General features: G+C 38.7%; 1 protein-coding gene across 1 annotated transcript in view; it reads right to left on the bottom strand.

Annotated features, from left to right (window-relative positions):
- The window catches only part of BANK1 (B-cell scaffold protein with ankyrin repeats 1), a 153,710-nt gene that overhangs the window by 115,616 nt on the left and 18,613 nt on the right, over window positions 1–19,481 (bottom strand). Inside the window, exons 2-3 of the mRNA XM_014940406.1 lie at window positions 16,659–17,057; window positions 7,112–7,177 (exon numbers count right to left, since the gene is read on the bottom strand). Coding sequence (XP_014795892.1) covers window positions 7,112–7,177; window positions 16,659–17,057 — 465 coding nt within the window. The remainder of the gene's footprint in view (window positions 1–7,111; window positions 7,178–16,658; window positions 17,058–19,481) is intronic.

Here is a 19,481-nt window from a genome sequence, read left to right as displayed (position 1 = left end):
AACTGCATTATAAAAAACATCCTCATTTATCCCTAGATCACACAACATATAAGAGGATGAGAAATATGGGCAAATCAGGTTAGGCAGATGACAAGGAATGGAAAGGTAATTAAGTACATGTTACCAACTTGCCACATGAAATAAAAAGACATGCTATTCCAATGTCAAAGACTAAAATAAAGAGGATTACAGAGGATTTCAGGGCAGGAATCATCCTGTGCAATATGATAGGACCACCTCTCAGCACAATGTGAGGTAAAGGCAGAGGTTCCGTGTCAGAACCACTGGATTCTGTGAGGTATAACTGAAAAGGTGCTCATATACAAATGACTTCCTTGCAATTCAAAAGCTTAAAGTCAAACATATGTGAGTGCTCTGCAGAAATGTGAATCGAAGTACAGCCGCACAGAAAAAAACAAGGTAACCTTCTTTAACGTTGTGAATCGAAGTACAGCCGCACAGAAAAAACCAAGGTAACCTTCTTTAACATGGAAAAAAAAAAAAAATAAGGAAAAAACACTTATGCACATCATACTCTTCCGGGAATCTACAGTAAGTTTATCATAGACATTTATGAACGTTAATCCTCTTAAAGTATGGGTATTTGTAAATGCTGTATGAATTCAGCAGAGAGTGCAGCAGAGTGGGATTGAAAGGCAGCCTCTAACTGCATAAATTGCTCTATAAATGACCTGAGGAAGGCAGCGAGGAACACGGAGGCAGAAAATATCCACTACACTCGGCTTCATTCAATGAGCCTGTTTTACTCAGCATGAACATGGGATCTATTCGTTTTTACCATAAGCCCTTTCTAAGATGCAATTTCAAAGCAAATCCTCTTTTCTGCTTTGCTGAAAAGTTTTCTTTTACTGATGGTGACAGAAGACCTAGGAATGGCAAGGTTTCTAAAAACTGCAGAAAATTATTAAATACATACTCAAACATATAAATATCTGACTTAAATCTTAATTTCTTTCATTTGTTTTCTATCATTTATAAAATCCAGACCAAGGTAAACATATTCAGTATTGAACAAGCTTTAAATAATGTTTCTCTCTATGCTGAACCATCTATCCTTTGCAAATGCATTGACAGTTATCTTTGTTTTTCTCAAAAGCATTCTCAGTCCCAGTTTCTCCTGCATGGTTGAGTTCTTCTGTCAAAAACAGTACCTTTCCGTGAGTTGGCCTATTTTTCCCATGTCTCCAAAATGTTTCTATTACTTTATTTATGGTGAACAATTTTTCCTGCAAATAAGCATCAAACTGACAGTTTCTTTAAAAGATATGAAGAACAGTTTTTCCTTTTCTGAATATTTGAAGGCGGTATTTATGTCATCTTAGCAACCGATGGTGCTGTAATTTTCATACATGTCTATTTCTCTCCCATAACACAGCAATCCCTGGACCCCCCTTTCCCATCTATTGTTTTATGCATTACTATATATGCGTAGGCAAAGACTGATTTGATTGTGAAGGCGTATACCTACCTCTTCTTGTGTTATCAGGTGTGTTTTTGTACACAACAATTGACCACTCAGATGTAATTGTAGCCTAATGGAGTCATATAAAAGTCTTATTATGTATAGCCATGTTCGATCTGATAGTAAACCCAAGAAATTCCCCCTTCAAATAACCCCAGAACAGCAAAAAAAAAAAAAAAAGCAATATACCAATTTATCAATAATCTCTAAAAAATAATTTGCATGACACTGTACGTGTTTCTTTATATATATACTTTCATAGGACTTTAACTGTATATTCAATCTAAGGCTAAGAAAAACTAACCAGTTCCTAACTGGTCTATGGCTTAGAAGAAAGATTTGACCTTAACTGAGCAATCAGTGCTTTGGTTCGGGTGCATACATTTAGATCAGAGGCTTTTTGGGACTAAGTTTCTCTTTTACTATATATCAATTTATGTTATCACTGCAATCAAACCCATGATTTTCAGCTACAGCAGGAGCACTAATAAAATGACCACTCTCTTGAGCTCTAGACAGTAACTATCCCAAAGACTTTCTAAACTATTAGGCACACTGATTAGTTTGGAAATAATAACTCCCTGCCCAAGGTCATTTAGGTGCTGAGCAGAACTGTTGATGGAGCTCTAGTTTGTTATTTCCAGCTTCTACATTCTGCATGCTTTCACCCTGCCTCTTCTCCAGGGAAAGGCAAACTGAAGTCCGGCCCTCTGTGTGCAACAGCAGCTCTCCGTTCTTAAAGCCTAATGTTTTATTAAAGAGTCCATCTCTCCACTTCAGAGTTACTGGTGTTCTACCACAGTAAGAACATTTTGGCATTTTTTTTCCATTTCTCTGTGGTATCAGCAATATATATCTCACCTTTGTTTCAGTGAAGGATTATACAGCACCAAACATTGCCCAAAATCTGAGGCGTGCTGTTACGAGAGCAGAGACAGGTTATCCTCCTGCTGCTGACTCAAATTTACCACTGAAGACAAAAGGCCTTACAGCAGGTTGTGAGCAGACCTCCAAAACTTGTTTGCCTGATAAAATGGTCCTGCAACTTCCACATTATTCCAAAGGGGCTAGCTGCAGCTGCCTAGTGGCTCTATTGTCTCTAAACTCCAATTCAAGCCTCTTATAACTGGCCTGGCACAAATTGCACACTGCGCTTGGACAGAGAAGTGGCACGTGGCCACATTCTGAATTACAGAGATACAAAAGAACACAGCTAGAGGGGAGCATTTTAGAATCAAGTCATACTTCAGGGAAGCACACCTGGCAGGCAGGCCAAAAGCTCAGATTTCAGGCCAAATAAGGGTTTACGTTTTTACAGATGCCACCCTCAAGGAACTACAAGTGTGCAGCCAAATCTTCCTCTCCTGACCAAGTCTGACGCTATTCTCTTAATGAAGCATATTCTTTACAGTCAGCAAAGTTCAAAAAATCACATAGCTGGAAGGTCATTAAATTTAAATAATTGAAAAGTCCTTTAGGCAACTGCATTGGGAGAGGCAGGGGGAGAGGTGCTGGTTGCTGGCATTCTCAGCCTTCGTCCTACTGAAAGTACAGGAAACATATCATTAATAGCATCCAAATGTTTACTTACACAAGACAATATTCTCCACTTTACAGCATCCCTAAAATCAATCTGGTGACAGAAGCTAGCTCGGACTGCAGCAGCTCATTTACCAAATAGCCTGTCTTAGTCTTGAGTGTGACAGCAGAGCTCCAATACCTGCACAGGGCTCTTATCGACGCCTGGACGAAATTCATGATGCTGTTCTTGATCTGTACAGTTCTAAATTACACGGGACTTCTCTATCTAAGGGACCACATGTCTCCCCATGCCATGCTGCCACAGCTGCTGTCAGCAGAAAGGCTCACGCCAGACACATTTGGTATTAAAGAAAGGGAAAAAAAAAAAGTGAGTTGTCAGCAAGACTGACTCACCAGGGGACAGGCTGCTTTGCAATTTACTCCCACTTTAGGTTTGAAATAGCTAAAATCTACTGACCCTTAAAGCGGGCTAAAAGGTACACTGCCTTCTCAGGAACACAATCAACAGTGATATATTTAGACACATCTGCAAACCATGCTTGCTTTCTAATTCCCCATTATTTTCCTTTTGTTAGCATTATGAATATGAAAGTAATCTGAGGTCTTTATCTTTTAAGACACTGTCCTTTAATCCAACACCTAGACCCCAAAATAGGCACATTTTACTAAAACAGGATTTCAGATAGCATTATAAGTAAAGAATAGCAGAGCAGAGGTATTCTGATAGCTCTTTTTTATCTCCAGAAGGTATGCCACCTATTTTGTTACAAAGTGCTGGCCTTTCTTCAGGTTAGTTTGGTAAAGGATACAGGTAAAAGTATGCACAAGTATGTTAGTTTGACAAGACCTCTGAGCAGGACCAAAAGATGTCTGCTCTTAATAGGCTATTGTACTTTAAAATCATCTTTTTGTGCTCCGCTTGCCCGTTTCTGGTTCACTTTATTAGTGCTAGGATACAAGTCTTAACAAAAAAATGTTAAAAAGACAAACTGTTTCACAGAAGGGGAGCAGCCTTTTCTGAAGCTCCGTATCACCTCATGGGTATTTAAATCTGAGGTTAGCTCTGTTTTGTAGGTAAAATAATGAGTGCTGATTCCACAATAAGGCATTCCCATTTTATCTGCGTTGTTACAAGACTGTATACGCAGATCCAAGTAAGAGTGCTTCACTTTCTCAACTTCAGTACAAATTCTAAATAATGTTTTTTTTTGGAGCAGAAAATTTCCCGAGGACCTACAAGGGAGCTTCTCAAAATACAACTTTCTAGTAGTAAAAATAAGTCTGCTTTTCTTATATAGAAACCAGAAAGAAAGTAAATACATAACGACATTTGCGAGTGGCTAAAAGAGCTGACTTGTTCAGTTATCACCTAGAGGAATAAGTCCTCATAAATTCCTATCATGGTGATGAGCATTCCACAACTGGATCTTTTCCATCCCTCCCCAGCAAATCAATTGTTTTCACATCTGCCTGTAGCTTACATTTCCCCAAAGGATCTCAGTGATCATATTGTTTTCCATTTTCCAATGTACTCTCGACCTTTTCCCTCAAGGCCTTGCACAATTCACTTCAGTCAATCACTTCTTATTGATTGTTAGCACTTTCTCACTCCCCATCTATCTTTGCTTTATTGGATATAGTTTGTTTTATTTTGGGTTTTTTTTCTATGTCTTGTCACATACTTGCTGCTCTTTCCACCATTGTTGCTTTAGATTTCTCATTTAGCTTTACACTTCTGATGTGTTCAACTTTCATTCCAGTTCAAGTCTAAATTCCATCTTCTCTCAGCTTATCCTCTCTTTTGTATTATACGTGTACACTCAAACCAAACTTCAGCTTTCAGCGTGCCAGCTTCCACTTAAAACCTTACATAAAATGCTGTTCTTCTGTGAATTTATAGCATTCTAGCAAAAATCCTTTCTTGGTTTATAATTTCTCCTGACACCTGTTTTGTGTATATATACAATTTAGCACTGCATACACTTCCTTCTTATTAAGGAGAAGCAAAGAGAAGAGAGAGTCCCTGGAAACATTTTTTCACAATCTATCCAAAGTCAAATCCTGTCTGGTTACCTGAAGATTCACCTACTTTCTGCAGGGCCCAAACACTGGTTCACCTGCAGCTGCCATTTTACCTTTCTTGGTTTCATAAAGACTGACGTACTGAATCTTTGGAACTGCAATCATTTCACCTCTTGGAGTACTCTTCCCTCCCAAGTTTTGCGGTGATACCAGAAAACTGCTCTCTGTTGCACCACCACAGAAGAAATGCTGACCACTTATTTCCTCATACTCATTCAGGAGTCAGTCTTAACCTCATGTACAGGATACATTTATTGGGAATCCCCCTTTCCTAGCTGTCCCTTTCACTCACAGTGTTTGAGAATCTCTTTGATCCTCTGAGCAACAACTAGACATCATTAACCAGCAGAAACTACACACAATTAGCTCTATCAAGAGGACTGCCAAAAGATGACTGAGAACTGTAGTCCCGGCAAGTTTAGCAAAGATTTCAAGTGAATTTTTTGCTCTTAATGCAAGACATTCTTGGCTGGAAAATCCTCAGTTCACTTTATTACAACATCAGCCATTCAGCAGACGGGAAACTTTGACTTAAAGTGGCTCTTCAAGTCCCCCTATATAAAAACAGCAAAGGATTCATATAAAGAGTCAGGGTTTAAAGCAGGAGTAGCTTGGAGGAACATCTCCCCACTGCTTGTTTTCTTGGGATTCTCTGTTTTCCCTGACTATTCCCTCTTTTACTGTCTCATTTTTTGGAGATCAGGATCGTGACTGAGAACAGTGATGCCAGCTTATTGAGCACCTGGATGATCACCCAGTACTGACAAAAAAAAACCTTCTTTATACCAACAAACTTCTTCAATGCACTGACCCATGGCACATAACACAGGACCAAAAGAGACATCTTTAGAAATCTTGACAATACATCTGTAGGGATACAACAGTGCAACTTCACAGCAGCTTTCTGCTTCAGATGACACAAATACACCTAGATGCCATCATAGTCACAAACAGTCCCTATCAGAAAGGAAGGAGCACCAATAGGAGAAGATTTGTTAGTGAGAAATGGTTGGCACTAAATACCCATTCCACACAACACATATTTCAAAGCAGCATATTTCCAACTAATTCTGGTCTGGACCTCCATAATGCATACCTTTTAGTGTCTGAAGTGCACCCAGTGATCCCCCTGGGCACACTTACCATTTTAGTTTTACCTGAAAAGAATCCGACCCACGTGCTCCAAGATTGTTCTGCATTGTGAACCAAAAAACCTAAAATTCTGAACTCCATACACCACTGTCATGTATATTGAACTCGTTCCAGTAAGGAAGAGCCAGTGAGCTTGCAGCATCCTTCTGCCCTTATACCTTGCCAGCAAAATAGAGCAAATGGAGCCAGTAACCTCAGAGTCCAGCAGCACAGAATTGCTATGCCAGGAATTCCAAAATAACTTACGCTGCTCCATCAGTCAGCACACCCAGTGCACTTCCCGACAGTGTCATCCCAGAAACAAAATTGTTTAAGTAAGAGTTGGGGATAGGAAACATGTTATGTAGCTCTTTACTAAAAGCAAGTGGAGATTTTGCCAGTCTGTTTCCCCCTATTAAGACTCTTTAGGGGCTTTCACAAATATAAATAGACCAGAATGGCAGCGGTCAACAAGGGTTGAAGTTGGGATGCAGGGCCGACAAATCATACTGCAAATGTAGTGTGAGTAGCACTCATCTATCTGAAATTTCAAATCAGCGCTTTCTTTACTACAGGCGAAACTCCTCATGCTGAGAACAGAAAAGGAAATCACTTCATGTCACCCTTTTTCTCTACTCTGAAATGAAAGGAAAAAGGAAACATCCCTGTTGAATCTCCTCCCCTTTTCACACTCCTCACCAGAATATGTGTGCATAGATGTGTGGGTGGATGTTTGAGAACAAGACATGTTCTTCTACACAACTGTATGCTATGGTGAGGTTAGTTTATTGCCTTTCATGTCTGACAAGATGTAAGAAAACAAATTAAATGTACTGGCTTTATTCAAGTAAATGCAAGGGGAATTAAACTCACCGTCTGCAAGAACTGTTTCATAGATGTAAGACAAGGAGTCTCCAGGATTTTCATTCTGTGGCTTACCTAGGAAAAAAGAGTAATTCTTTAATGGCATCTACTTGTAAATATCTCTAAATGGTCATCAACTCTGATGACAGCGATCATTGCTATCCTACTTGATTGTTTAACAGAATGTTGAGTTTGCTGTAAGGAAGATCTTGGCATCAGAGAGGACGAGAGGAAGATTTGCAAAATAAAACGAGAGCTAAGAGAACAAATGGACAAGCAACCTAAAATCTCAGAAACATGGAAATAACATGACACCAATTTCGACTTTCGTTTTTTAGATGAAATTCTGTATGTTCTTTGAGATGAAAGATACAGCTATTTTAAAGCTACAGCTTTGCAGACAGAAAAAGAAAAATTAAAAAAAAAATATCCAAGGGCTAGTGGAGAGGAACAAGCCTAGAGAGATCTTTAGAGGGAATTGTATTTATTCTGTTTCAGTAAACATCCCTGTGACTGATCTTTTCAATTTACTACAGCAGGTAAGAAATATAGGCTTGGGAAGGAAGACTTTCCCTGAAAGTCCCTGAAAGATGAGGAATGGGAGAGGAGTTGGCCAAAATGAAAGAGAATAGAATCATGTGCAGGAAAGTGAGAAATGGAAAACGGATGCAGGCATCAGGGAGAACTATGCAGGGCTGTAGTCGATAATATAGTAAGTCTGGCTACCGAGTTCCCAGTATTGGGTCAAAAAGCAATGGCCACATTGTAAAGTACTGGTCAAATATTAAAAACCGCTGTCAGTTCCCATTTGTTGAAATGATTTTGATGGCTTAATAGCTACCAGATTTTCTGTCATATTATGCAGTATCTGTCTAATGCCACTCTTTCTTTATGCTGCCTCAAGTTATCACCCGTTTTTCCACATCTGAGGTAACATTGACATACGAGATACAAGGTCTGCTTGAGCTCCATATTGTGAGATGCAGCTAACTCAACAAACACGCTGTTGCACAGCATCTGTGGGATCCTGATCAGGACCCCACACATATTGCTGGGTGCTCCAGAAGTGAATAAGCAATATTTCTACAGGGGACCATGACTGAAGAGTCACTGGGTAAAGATGCCAAGGCTAGGATGAGATGAGGAGCCTGGGAAAGCAACTGCTTTACAATGACTTTATTAAGGTTGCATAAAACCAAACACTCAAAAGCAGTCTCTCTCCTTTGTAGCATATTGTTGACTATTTCTTTTAAATTGGTCTGTACTGTGGACAGTGCACAAATTAGACCTATTCTGGCATTGACTAGTGGTTTTGTACTTAAAGAAGGTGTTGTTTATCATACTCGGACTCAGTTATTTTTGTAATAACAAGAGTTCAGTGAATGAGGAGACGATTCCAGTGAGAGAAAGCACAGTGATATTAGCTGAATGTTGCTCCACAGAATTTAGATAATTTCTGGTTCTCATCCTGAAGTTTTGAGGCAAAAAGCTAGAAGACTTTTAAAACATGATTTTCAGAAGCGCTCATTAGTTTTGTATTGCACTTTCTGTGACACCTTACAGCTGACCTGCAGACATCTGAAATAAAGGGGAGTTTGAATATGGACATAAAAAATACTGTATACTGCTAAGTGGTATGAAAAGTAATGTCTTAGAGTGGTATCAGAGGTGGAAGAAATGCTTCACCCTAAACTTACTAAATACTAGTATGTAAAATGATGATAAAATAAAATAACATTTGGAATGCACTCAATACAGAAATTAGTTCTATAGAAAAGCACATTAGGAAATTAATAATTCTGTTTTCTCAACAGGATCTGAATGGCATTCAATACATAAATAATGCAACCACAAACTCAAACACAAAACAAAGTATCAAATAACTGCTAATTAACCGAGTACTATTTATCCCGTGTACTAATGAGGACAGGTTCTTGGCAGGAGTAATGGGGGGAGACTGCACTTACATAATTAAAGGCAATCAATGCATATGAACAAGGGGCCTAAATAAAGTTTAATAAGCTACTTTGCACCTGTAACTGTTTGACTTCTGAACACCTAGCTACTGTAGTAACATTTTCTAGACCAAGTTCTGTCCTCACAGCCATTTAAGTACAGAGAAGCTCTACAAAAAGCAAAATCTGATTCTATAAAAAAAACCACAACAGTTGTTCTTTTGCTGTCCTAATATTGATTTTTTTTTTCCCCAGTATGAACTAGAACACTGAATTTTGTCAGGGATAGATGTTCCAATTTTTTTAATCTGGAAAACAACACAACCCTTATTTTATCCCATTTCCAAGAAGCTGACACTAGCTTAACAGAAATTCATCATGGTGAAATCACAAACAGCAGTTTTGTTATAATAACACTTGTGTGCCAAAAAATACACAAAAAATGCATTTCCAGAGGACTTTTCTAGATGCCTTCCAAAAATAACTTTTCAGTAATTATGATTGGTAACCACAGTGTAAAACACAACAAGAGTCAATAATACGTTATATGAAGGACATGTAAGACTACAGATTCACATACCCATTTTACAGGTCTAGCTGGAAACTATCTGCTGGAAACCTTAAACTTAAATTATTTGTAAGGTTTAGAAATAGCCTTTACTGCTTAAAAACCACAACTAAATACTGACTCATGACTATTGTGCCATAAACAAGACATAAATTTGGATGGTGTCCACTTGCAACATTGATAGAGCAGACTAACGCTGATAAATCCATTAATTCATTTTGAAAATAAAAAATTTATAACCTAAATAAACAATAGTAAAATCACAGTATATTAATTTAAATTAGTACATGCTGTTGCAGTAATGCTTATGTTCTAGTCATTTGACTTTTATTATTAATAAAACTCTTTATGAGCTTGTCCTAAATGCTGTTAAAAACCATCCACTTTAAGATGTCAGTGCATTCACTTTTCCAGGTGTAAGCAGTTTTCATCCAATTAGTGTCAAAAATAGGAGGAAAAACATCACATTCATGATGCATTCTTCAGAATCCAAGGGTACAGGTCACCATGACTGGCTAGACAGATTGAAACATGAGCTGCTAAGAAATATGATTATATAAGAAATAAAGTCTTCTCTGGATTTTGCAGAAATAAGAGAAGACAGACAAAGAACTCAAACAGTTCAAGCAGCAGGGGATGGTAGTCTCAACATCCTATCTATGCTTGCCACCTCCAGGCTGCCACTTCAGTTTCTCTTCTGGTTTGAAATAGCCAGGATCACATGCCAGATGAGACAAGTTAGTGACACTAACTGCAATTTCTTGTTGACAGTCATCCCCACCACTGCACTGGCATCCCAGCAATCGCTCTGTGCGGAGATGGAGAAACACAACATCTTAAGGAGATTAACAAATCTGGTAATCTTTGCAGCAGTCCCTGCAGAGCAGTTCAAAGACTCATTGGCAGGGCAAAATGGAAGTTAAGACTATACCATAGCACACTTCAACTAACAGAATGCCCCTTCTGCTTACAATAAATACATACAGATTATTTTCCTTTTAATAAAAAAGTTTAATTGGCATTTGAGGTACTCCTCAATAAGCAGATGACCTCACTGCCTTAAGTACCAACAGTGGTATGCACTGTCTGAATGTAAATACATTGGGGAAGGAGGAAAGGGAGGCACAACGGTGTGGTCTCACCTACTGCAACCTCCCCTGCCAGCGAATGAGGCCAGAACCACCCACCTACTTCCCCCCCTATTTACTCAGTCTTGTGTGTTCATGTGAGAAATCTTTACAATGAAGACTTTAGCTCACGCACACACACAAAACCATGCTGTACTCAGTAGTCACAAACAAACAAACCCACCCCAAAATTATAGTGATTTTGTTTCCTTGTCAGCTGTGGCTCTTCGTAGCACTTCAGCTTCATTTCCTCATAGACACTAAATCAGTGTCAAAACCTAGGTGAAACACTTGCCCATTGAAGATAATGGTAAAGTTAATTTAAGGGGTTTAGCTCATCAGCACAAGTCTTGCTGACAGCCTAAGAAAATCCATCATCATTAGTTACTCATATTTAAGCACCAACGTGAAGAGGATTTTACAGGAGAACAAGCAAAGCAGTGTGTCCTGGGTTGAGCAACACAAAACTAACTTTTCTTCTAATGGAACCCACCCCAAAATTATAGTGATTTTGTTTACTTGTCACTGTGCCTCTTTATAGCACTTCAGCTTCATTTCCTCATAGACTCTAAATCAGTGTCAAAACCTAGGTGAAACACTTGCCCATTGAAGATAATGGTAAAGTTAATTTAAGGGGTTTAGCTCATCAGCACAAGTCTTGCTGACAGCCTAAGAAAATCCATCATCATTAGTTACTCATATTTAAGCACCAACGTGAAGAGGATTTTACAGGAGAACAAGCAAAGCAGTGTGTCCTGGGTTGAGCAACACAAAACTAACTTTTCTTCTAATGGTGGGGAAAACTGCACTTTTAGAAGACTCTAGTGTCTGAATTTGTGAAAATATTTACTTTACAGCCAGCTAGGCTATGTGGGATTCAAGGTCTCAGTGTTTTCAAGCCTTGCCAGGTGCAGGGACAAGGAGGAGCGAGGCCTGGGCATTTGACCAAGGCTGGCCAACAGGATTATTTCACACCACAAACGTCACATTCGATACAAATCAGAAAAGTTTTCAGCATAGCTCTCTCTCCCTTGAGAGAGGGGTCATTGGATGACAGAATAATTGTCTTAATGACAATAAACTGTTATTGGTTTTCTCAAACCATAACACAGTGGATTCAAAATGTGAAGTGTTACTTCAGTATTCAACATTATACCCAAATTCTTGGTAGAAGTCCAATAAAAATCTATGCCACTGTACTGTTGAAATGAAACAGGAGACAGATACCATAAAAGGTTATGGTAAGAATACAGTGATTTATTTTTCTTTTCTGTGACCTGCCCAGTCAAAATTAGCCCTATATCTGAAGCCATCTGAAGATTTGCATATGTTAAGTCCTAATTAAAGCTCCCAGCCTGATTGTCCTACATTTAGAGACAAATACGCAACGCCAGTATCTCATTATTCCAGATCTATACCTTACTAGTGGTTGCAAAAGTAGTTTTCTTAGTATTACTCTTCTTGGTGATTAAAATTGTGTGCAGCTACACTGGATACTTTTTAAGTAGCAATCAGAAATTAATGGCACGTTGCTGTCTCAGGTAAAAATTACATACTCGTTCTGAGACTCTTTCCTGGCCTGTCACACTGTGGATACAGTTGTCTAGTTATGTTACTTTATGTATGTTTATTTATTTTATTTATATATGTTTACATATATATTATTTATATATGTTTATTTATTTTATTTATGTTACTATATATATGTCTAGTTATGTTACTTTATATACCTCTTCTCACTTTTCAATACAACAGCAGATAATGAATGGATACATGTAGGCTTGTTGAGCAGTTCTCAACTATCAGATTTTATAGAAGTAGATTCCCTTCATATTTTTGGCCAAAAAGAAAAAGAAAAAGAGGATACCACTGCTTAGAGAAAAGGCTGGAAGTTGAACTGACAAGAATTCTTTTGTTGAGCTGTAAACAATGAAACCTAATAAAACAGCAAGCAGCCTAATGGATACCTATGACTCCTGAGCTGTACTGTGAAATCCCACCAAAAAGTCTCATAAAAGTGTCAGCACACTTTAGAAACAGTGTCACAGAAAATTATTTGTATTTGATAAGACCTGTTCTCTTATTGCACATCAATACTGAGGCACAAATAACTACAGGAGGAAATCAGGACATTTAAAGATCTATGTAACTACCTCCAGCTTGCAGATCTATATCTACAGATTCCCTGCTTAAACATATGGCTAGCCTGAATCTCAAGTGGAGGTGTTTCAGGACTAAACAAAACCGCAGCTATATCTGGGCTAAAAACCCCAGGGTACTGAATTAATACATCAAAAATATGTCAATTAAATATAAAAAGAGGTACACACAGCTCAGCAGACCAAGGAGAAGATGTAGAAAGAAAACGTGAAAGGAAAAGGCAGATGCAAACAAAATGTGTCTCCTGATTCTACTTTTGCAATATTAGGGAAAGCTGCTAAAGAAAATTCAGGATTCTAGAGTCACACTGGGCCATCTTAGATGATAACACAGAATAATACAATTTCTGAGTGTTCTACTCTTTCCCAGAGATTTATCTTTTTTTATGACAACAGGCTCTTACACAAAATTCAAAACCAACTCTAAATCTGACTATAGCTGTTTCAAACAATGAAGTATTTTGTATTTTGTAAAGAAATCCTGCTAAAGGATTATTTTGTCAACAATAAAAATATTTGTGTTCTGCTTCACACATAAGGTGAATACAGTAAAAGCCTTCACCATCCAGGAAGCACATATCAGAAAGGTGATTTCCATATCTCAGTTTTGCTCCTCCAAAATCACATCCAAAGAGGAATGACAAACTACAAATTTCATCTCTGAATCGCATTACAGGGCAAAAAAACTCTCTGCTGGGTACAGAACCCCCTGCATTTTCCATTTTACTTAGTTTTACTGAGCATTGTTTTTTGCCTAGAATTTTTGGCATATATACTGCTTCAGAAGTAGATGGAAATTTTAACAGGTAAAAGCCCTGCCTGCTCCAACAAGATGAAACTAGCACCATCTGGTAGGTGAAAGGTTTTTGCAAAATAATTGGGGGGGCATATAAAATTAGATTTATTTTGCACTCCATCTCAGACTGTAGACACAGTGCAAGGAGAATAACATCTAGGGGAGGAGACACAGCTGAGAAGTGGAACTAGGAACTTTGCAGAGTACGGAGAAAGCCGAAGTGGAAGGGTGGTGAGTACTGGCACCTAAGATATGCTGTTATTAATGCTCTTCAGGACTGTGAGGTAACAACCCAATTTAGCATCTGTCTTCAGTAACTACCCTCAAGCCACTCCTGAGCCCTGACATCAATCAGACCTAGGATCTTGATGGCCCGCTGTGCTAAGGGATTAATGGAATTTAGTTGCAGTGGTGCACAACGGTGTGTGTTGCCATGTAATCACTGTAATTAAAGTAAATCACTAAGTTTTTAAACTTTGGTAAGAGTGTCTTGTTAATAACTGAGGAGACAAGAAGGTATAAACGCATGGAGGAACAACTGAACAGCAATGAACAGCTTGGGTACAAAAAAGAACAGAAAAGCACAGAGAACATACACAAAAGTGTTTTCATCACTATCTCCAAAAGCAGAAATAGATGGGACAAGAGAGGACTGAAAACAATTAAAAGATACAGAAGATGATGATACATAAGAAGAAAGATGGGAAATTTTGTCAGTGCATTGTCCCAAAGAAAGGCATAAAAAGTGCTCCAAAGGAAAAATAATCCAAGTATACTTAACCCCTTAGCAAGTCATTTTAAATACAAGGGAAAAATCTTTTTTCCGGATGCGTAATCTGCCAAAATCCCCGCCACAGATACCAAAAAGGCTAAGAGCTTAACAGGATTCTACAAGAGTATCATAAATACAGACACTGCAAGCAGTTATCATTATGTTTAAGCAAAGGTAAATGGTGATAAGACATGCACATCTTCATTCCTCAGACCTTACATCGACACGCAGTTTACAGCAAATCTTGCAGTTGGAACACTTTCACTGTGCACCAGAGAGCAGTATAGAGGTCTCCCAGCAAGCACTGACCTGAGCTGGCCTGCCTGATGGCCAGGGCACACCAGCACAGAAAAAACACAGCCAAAGCAGTTCTCAGCTATGTGTATGGAGGAAGCACCAGGCAGCAACACTACTCCCAGTTCTACACGTAGTTCAGGCAACTGGACTTGTCTGATCCCAGCCACAGTGTAGGCATCCCTGGTAAAGACATACAACACTGAGACTGAGCCCTTCAACAGCTATTCATTAATAGCTGTTGTACTTGTCTCTGAAGTTCCCTGATACTGACCATCGCCAAAGAAAAGATCATTTGAACACCTATAAGTCGCTTGACATTACAATGTAAATAAAATCCCAAGGGCAGATCCAATAAATATTTTTTTGTGAATGCACAGACCAAAGCATCATCTGTCTTCTAGGAAACTGTTTATCTTTGTAGAAGAGTTTGCAATTTCCTGTGCATGAGTCAACGGTCTGTCTCTGAGCCCATTTCCTTCCCATATATACAGAGACATACATAGTATAGACCTGCTATTTTCATTCCACTAAAAGCTGACAAGGAACTTCAATCTGAAGCTAAGTATCAGGCACAGTCAGAAATTGCAAACATTACCTCCTGAAACCAAATCAGGCAACTGTAACGAGCCCCAAAACTTAAAGTCTGAGAGATGTTCAGAAAAAGATACAATGAGGTAAAGGTTAATAAATACCAAACAACAAGATACGCTGGAACAGGAGATGGCTGGGAAGGAGGAGCCTGAAACATAGTTTTGAATGCACTGATGTGATATAGTCAGATTGTGTGTAGACACATTCTGGGCAGGTTTGAAAGCCTTATAAAATGCTTAAGCTTACCTGCTCAAGCACAAGGCAGCAGGGATAGCCAGCTAGGTCACTGACTCAGCTGGGGTCTTTCTACCCCTGTATTCAAAAGAATATTCTTGGTTCTTCATCTGCATCTAAAACCAGCTAATTTCTGAGTAAAATTCCTGAAGGGCAGGATGTCTTTCTCAAGCACAAGCTCCCATGCTAGCAAAATGGCACCTCGCATGTAACAAAGACAGAAGCACAATGTTCTGCTGAGCAGTCAAATTTATGACAAAAAAGCAAGAGCTGAGAGGAGGTAAAACACCTAGAGACTAGAAAGAAGCAGAAGCAAATATGCTTTCAAAGGAAAACACATTAGCCATCTATCCCAAACCTGTGCACAACCTACATTTGCCTTCAAAGCAGTCCACGCATTCAAAGGAAAACACATTAGCCATCTATCCCGAACCTGTGCACAACCTACATTTGCCTTTCCAGAGCAGTCCACACGTCTGTCTTTCTAAAGCTATTTCTCAGTTTCATTTGTGCAGCCTGTAAAGGTTAAATTTTGGGCTAAATTAAACCATGCGCACAGACTTTGCCATTTCAGTACCGGGTTTTTCTTCCATTCCAGAAGTGCTAGTTTTTACATTAACGCTCCTTTGTAGCTTCTATGGATGTGCAAACACATACAAACTAGATAGTTTTAGTCCTTCCAGTACAGGCTCATCACTTGGGTTAGTAAAAGGGTAAGGGAACTTCTGCTCTTGCACAGAAAATTATGCCATCCGTGAAACTGAGTTTTGGTCAGTAACTGTGTTTTACTCTGTCAGATTTATCTAAAATGATACATACACTATCATATTAAGACATTTTGAAGAGATGAAACATAAACACATAGTTTTGTGCTGTTTCTGAGATTTGTAAATTTAGGAAAAAGAAAAACAAGTGTATGTCCATTCTTCAATCTTACCATGAAGTAGTGATGGTACGTTCACAGGTGTCAGTGAAAATCTGAATTATCACCTTTTTCCACTTTCAAATGATAGTAATACAGCTAAGAAAATCATACAAAGTTTTCATTTTAGATTACCTGCTTGAATAATTCCAGTAACAACAGAGAGATACTCCTCAGGTTCCTGATCAGTGGAAATCTCTTTGCTGCCTCCATCTAAGGTCAGTATCTCATGAAGAATCTCTGAATTCTCCACTCCACAAAGAAGAATCACCACATTATCTGAAGGTTTCAGAACTTGCTCCAGAAAATAACTTCTCTTTCGATTCAGGCAGTTAAGAAGTCCACATGACAGTATCAGGAGTTTACATTTATAACAGGATAAAGAGAATAGCTCCCGGCGCTTGAAAGACAAAGTCTCTAGATTGTAGAGCAAGATTCCTCCTTCGTTCACTATGTGTCCAAAAAGAGATTTTAAATACAGAGCCCACTCTTCTGCTTCTTGTTCATATATGATGAGAATATCCTTTGTATTTTCTAGAGAGAAGGAAACAAACAAACAAAAAAAGAGAATCATTTCAAATGCACTTTGAATCCATTATAAATACCAGAAGACAGATTGTTGCTTCCTTCCCACTCCCCCACATCCCCCAAAAACCACCTCGAGGTTCTAAAGAAACAGGACAGGTCATCACCTTGAAATGACAGCCATCTGCTTCTAGACCAAGGCACAAAGATCATCCACAGAAATGCTGGTACAACAGCTCAGAATATTTTACCTTTAGAATAGCTTCAACTAGTATTTCAGAATAAATACTGAAATTGCAGTGTAGAAAGTAAATTCATTCACACGTTCTGATCACTCATAGGTTCTTAACAAATAGGTGATACTATTAAAAGTGCAACAGTTAGCTTTTAATGGCAGAAGAATACATATTTGAACACTGGAACACTGGATATGATTCTGACATCATTAGAAACAGGACTGGTACGTTTAGGATATTTTGGCAGCTGGCTATTAGGACAGTTGTTAGTGATCTTTCTTTACTGTCCTTAATGTAACAAGGTTCCTTATGAACTTGACAAAAATAAATCTAGAATTGCATTTTTTTAGTTCTGCTTTCCCTTTAAGGTGTAAAACATGATGCTAGTAAGAAGACTAATACTCTCCCACAGTGTTACTAGGGTGACAGTATGAAACAGAGACAGCAGGCACAAGCTGAAACACAGGAGGCTCCCCTCTGAGTACCAAGAAATGCTTCTTTTTTTTTTTCTTTTTTTTTTTTTTTTTTACTGTGAGGACTGGCACAGGCTTCCCAAGGAGGTTGTGGAATCTTCCTCCTTGGAGCTACTCAAAAGGTGCCAGGATGGGTCCTGACTCTAGGTGGCCTTGCTTGAGCCAGGCAGTTGTACAACATGGCCTCCAGATATCCCTTCTCACTCAACCATTCTGTGAGAGCATAAAAAACTGTGATTTGCTGACCAATACAGTATACATTAAAATACCAGGGTAGTTCAATACCCCCGGAGTAGTTCACAGTCACAGCTCTGTGGAGCAACAATAAGAGACTCAGGAATAGATACAGCTGCTGCATTTCACCTCCACTGAACTTTGTCTCCTAGGCTCCTGATGGGTCAGGCAACCTGACTGGCACTTGTCTGCAGGGCACCACAGCCTCTCTGCAGGTGAGTATCTAGGCTTCTGCTCTGTGAATTTCAAGAGACATGGAAATGATGGGTATACATAGGGTTGATATGTTTCCTGGGCACACAATGGATCAGTATTCCAACAGTGGGATGCACTGCTGGAAGCACAGTACAGAAAGAGAATAAAAAACTTGTCAAGGATAAATTGTTGTACAAGGACATCCAAGTCCTTGTACAAAAGAAGAAACTGAAACTAGATCTCCAGTCCAGGACTACTGCTTTAATTACTGGACTACCCTTCTTTTTAGAAGAAATTATTTCAAAATTTTGTTCATTCATTCTGCACTTGGGAGATATTTCAAACAAAGTTTATCCAGCAGAAGGCTGACTGAAGTTTATGTAGAGTAGGGATGCTGTAGCTTAGTCTCTTCAGTTCATTATATGCCTATAAACTGCTTGGGGGATAGCTGCCATCTTCAAAACATTTGTGAATATTCATCCTTTCAAAAAGTTTCCTGTCATAGGATATCATAGAGGACCATGCTCAATATGGTAGTGGGTGATGTTATTTCAAGATGACTGGGCCTGATTAATACATTAGAGCAAGGTAGTATTTGTCAAAGTATCTGGAAGGGTGACTGCTATATTTTCCATGGTAAAAGCCTTCTGAAAAACGACTGTTTCTGCTGAAATGCTGTTTTAATTGTAGAAATAAACAGTAGTGTATTTCTCATTTAACTCAGAGCAAAGTTATGTGGTTTACGACACTAGGATAAGAAACCTACTTGCTGCAATGTTATTTGTTTTCAGAATCTCATTGGATTTTCCATAACTCTCCCACCAAAAAAAAAAAAAGTAAAAGTAGAAACGAAAAGCTATGAAGCTTGCTGCACAGTTTCAAAAGAAGAAATTATACTGAGAGAGCTGTCAGGCCAGAAGCTGTTTCAGTCTGACCACAAACTGGTGATCAGCTGTTTCACATCACAGGAAATGGAATCACCTTCTATTTTCAGTCCCTATTTAATAAAAGCACTGCAGTGGTCCTTTAAAAATACAGATTCAAAGAGGATGCTTAATCCAAGATTTAAGAATTAATTCTTTACACTTTGTTTGAATTTGCTTAGTTTCAATTTCCAGCCACAGAAAATAATTTTATCTATTTCTGCAAGCATAAAGTAATACCAGGTCTTAGAAATCTGTCCCCTTAGGTCTTCAGACCCTCATGAAGTAACTCAGCCTTGCCTTCATTACAGTTTGTAAATTGGGATTATTACTCTTCCAACTACAAGAGAGGATTTGTAGAACTCCTACTGT

This window comes from Calidris pugnax, unplaced genomic scaffold, assembly GCF_001431845.1.
Source record: "Calidris pugnax isolate Ruff unplaced genomic scaffold, ASM143184v1 scaffold34, whole genome shotgun sequence".
In the NCBI taxonomy this organism is placed as follows: Eukaryota; Metazoa; Chordata; class Aves; order Charadriiformes; family Scolopacidae; genus Calidris; species Calidris pugnax.
This window is presented reverse-complemented; position numbering and strand designations above follow the sequence as displayed.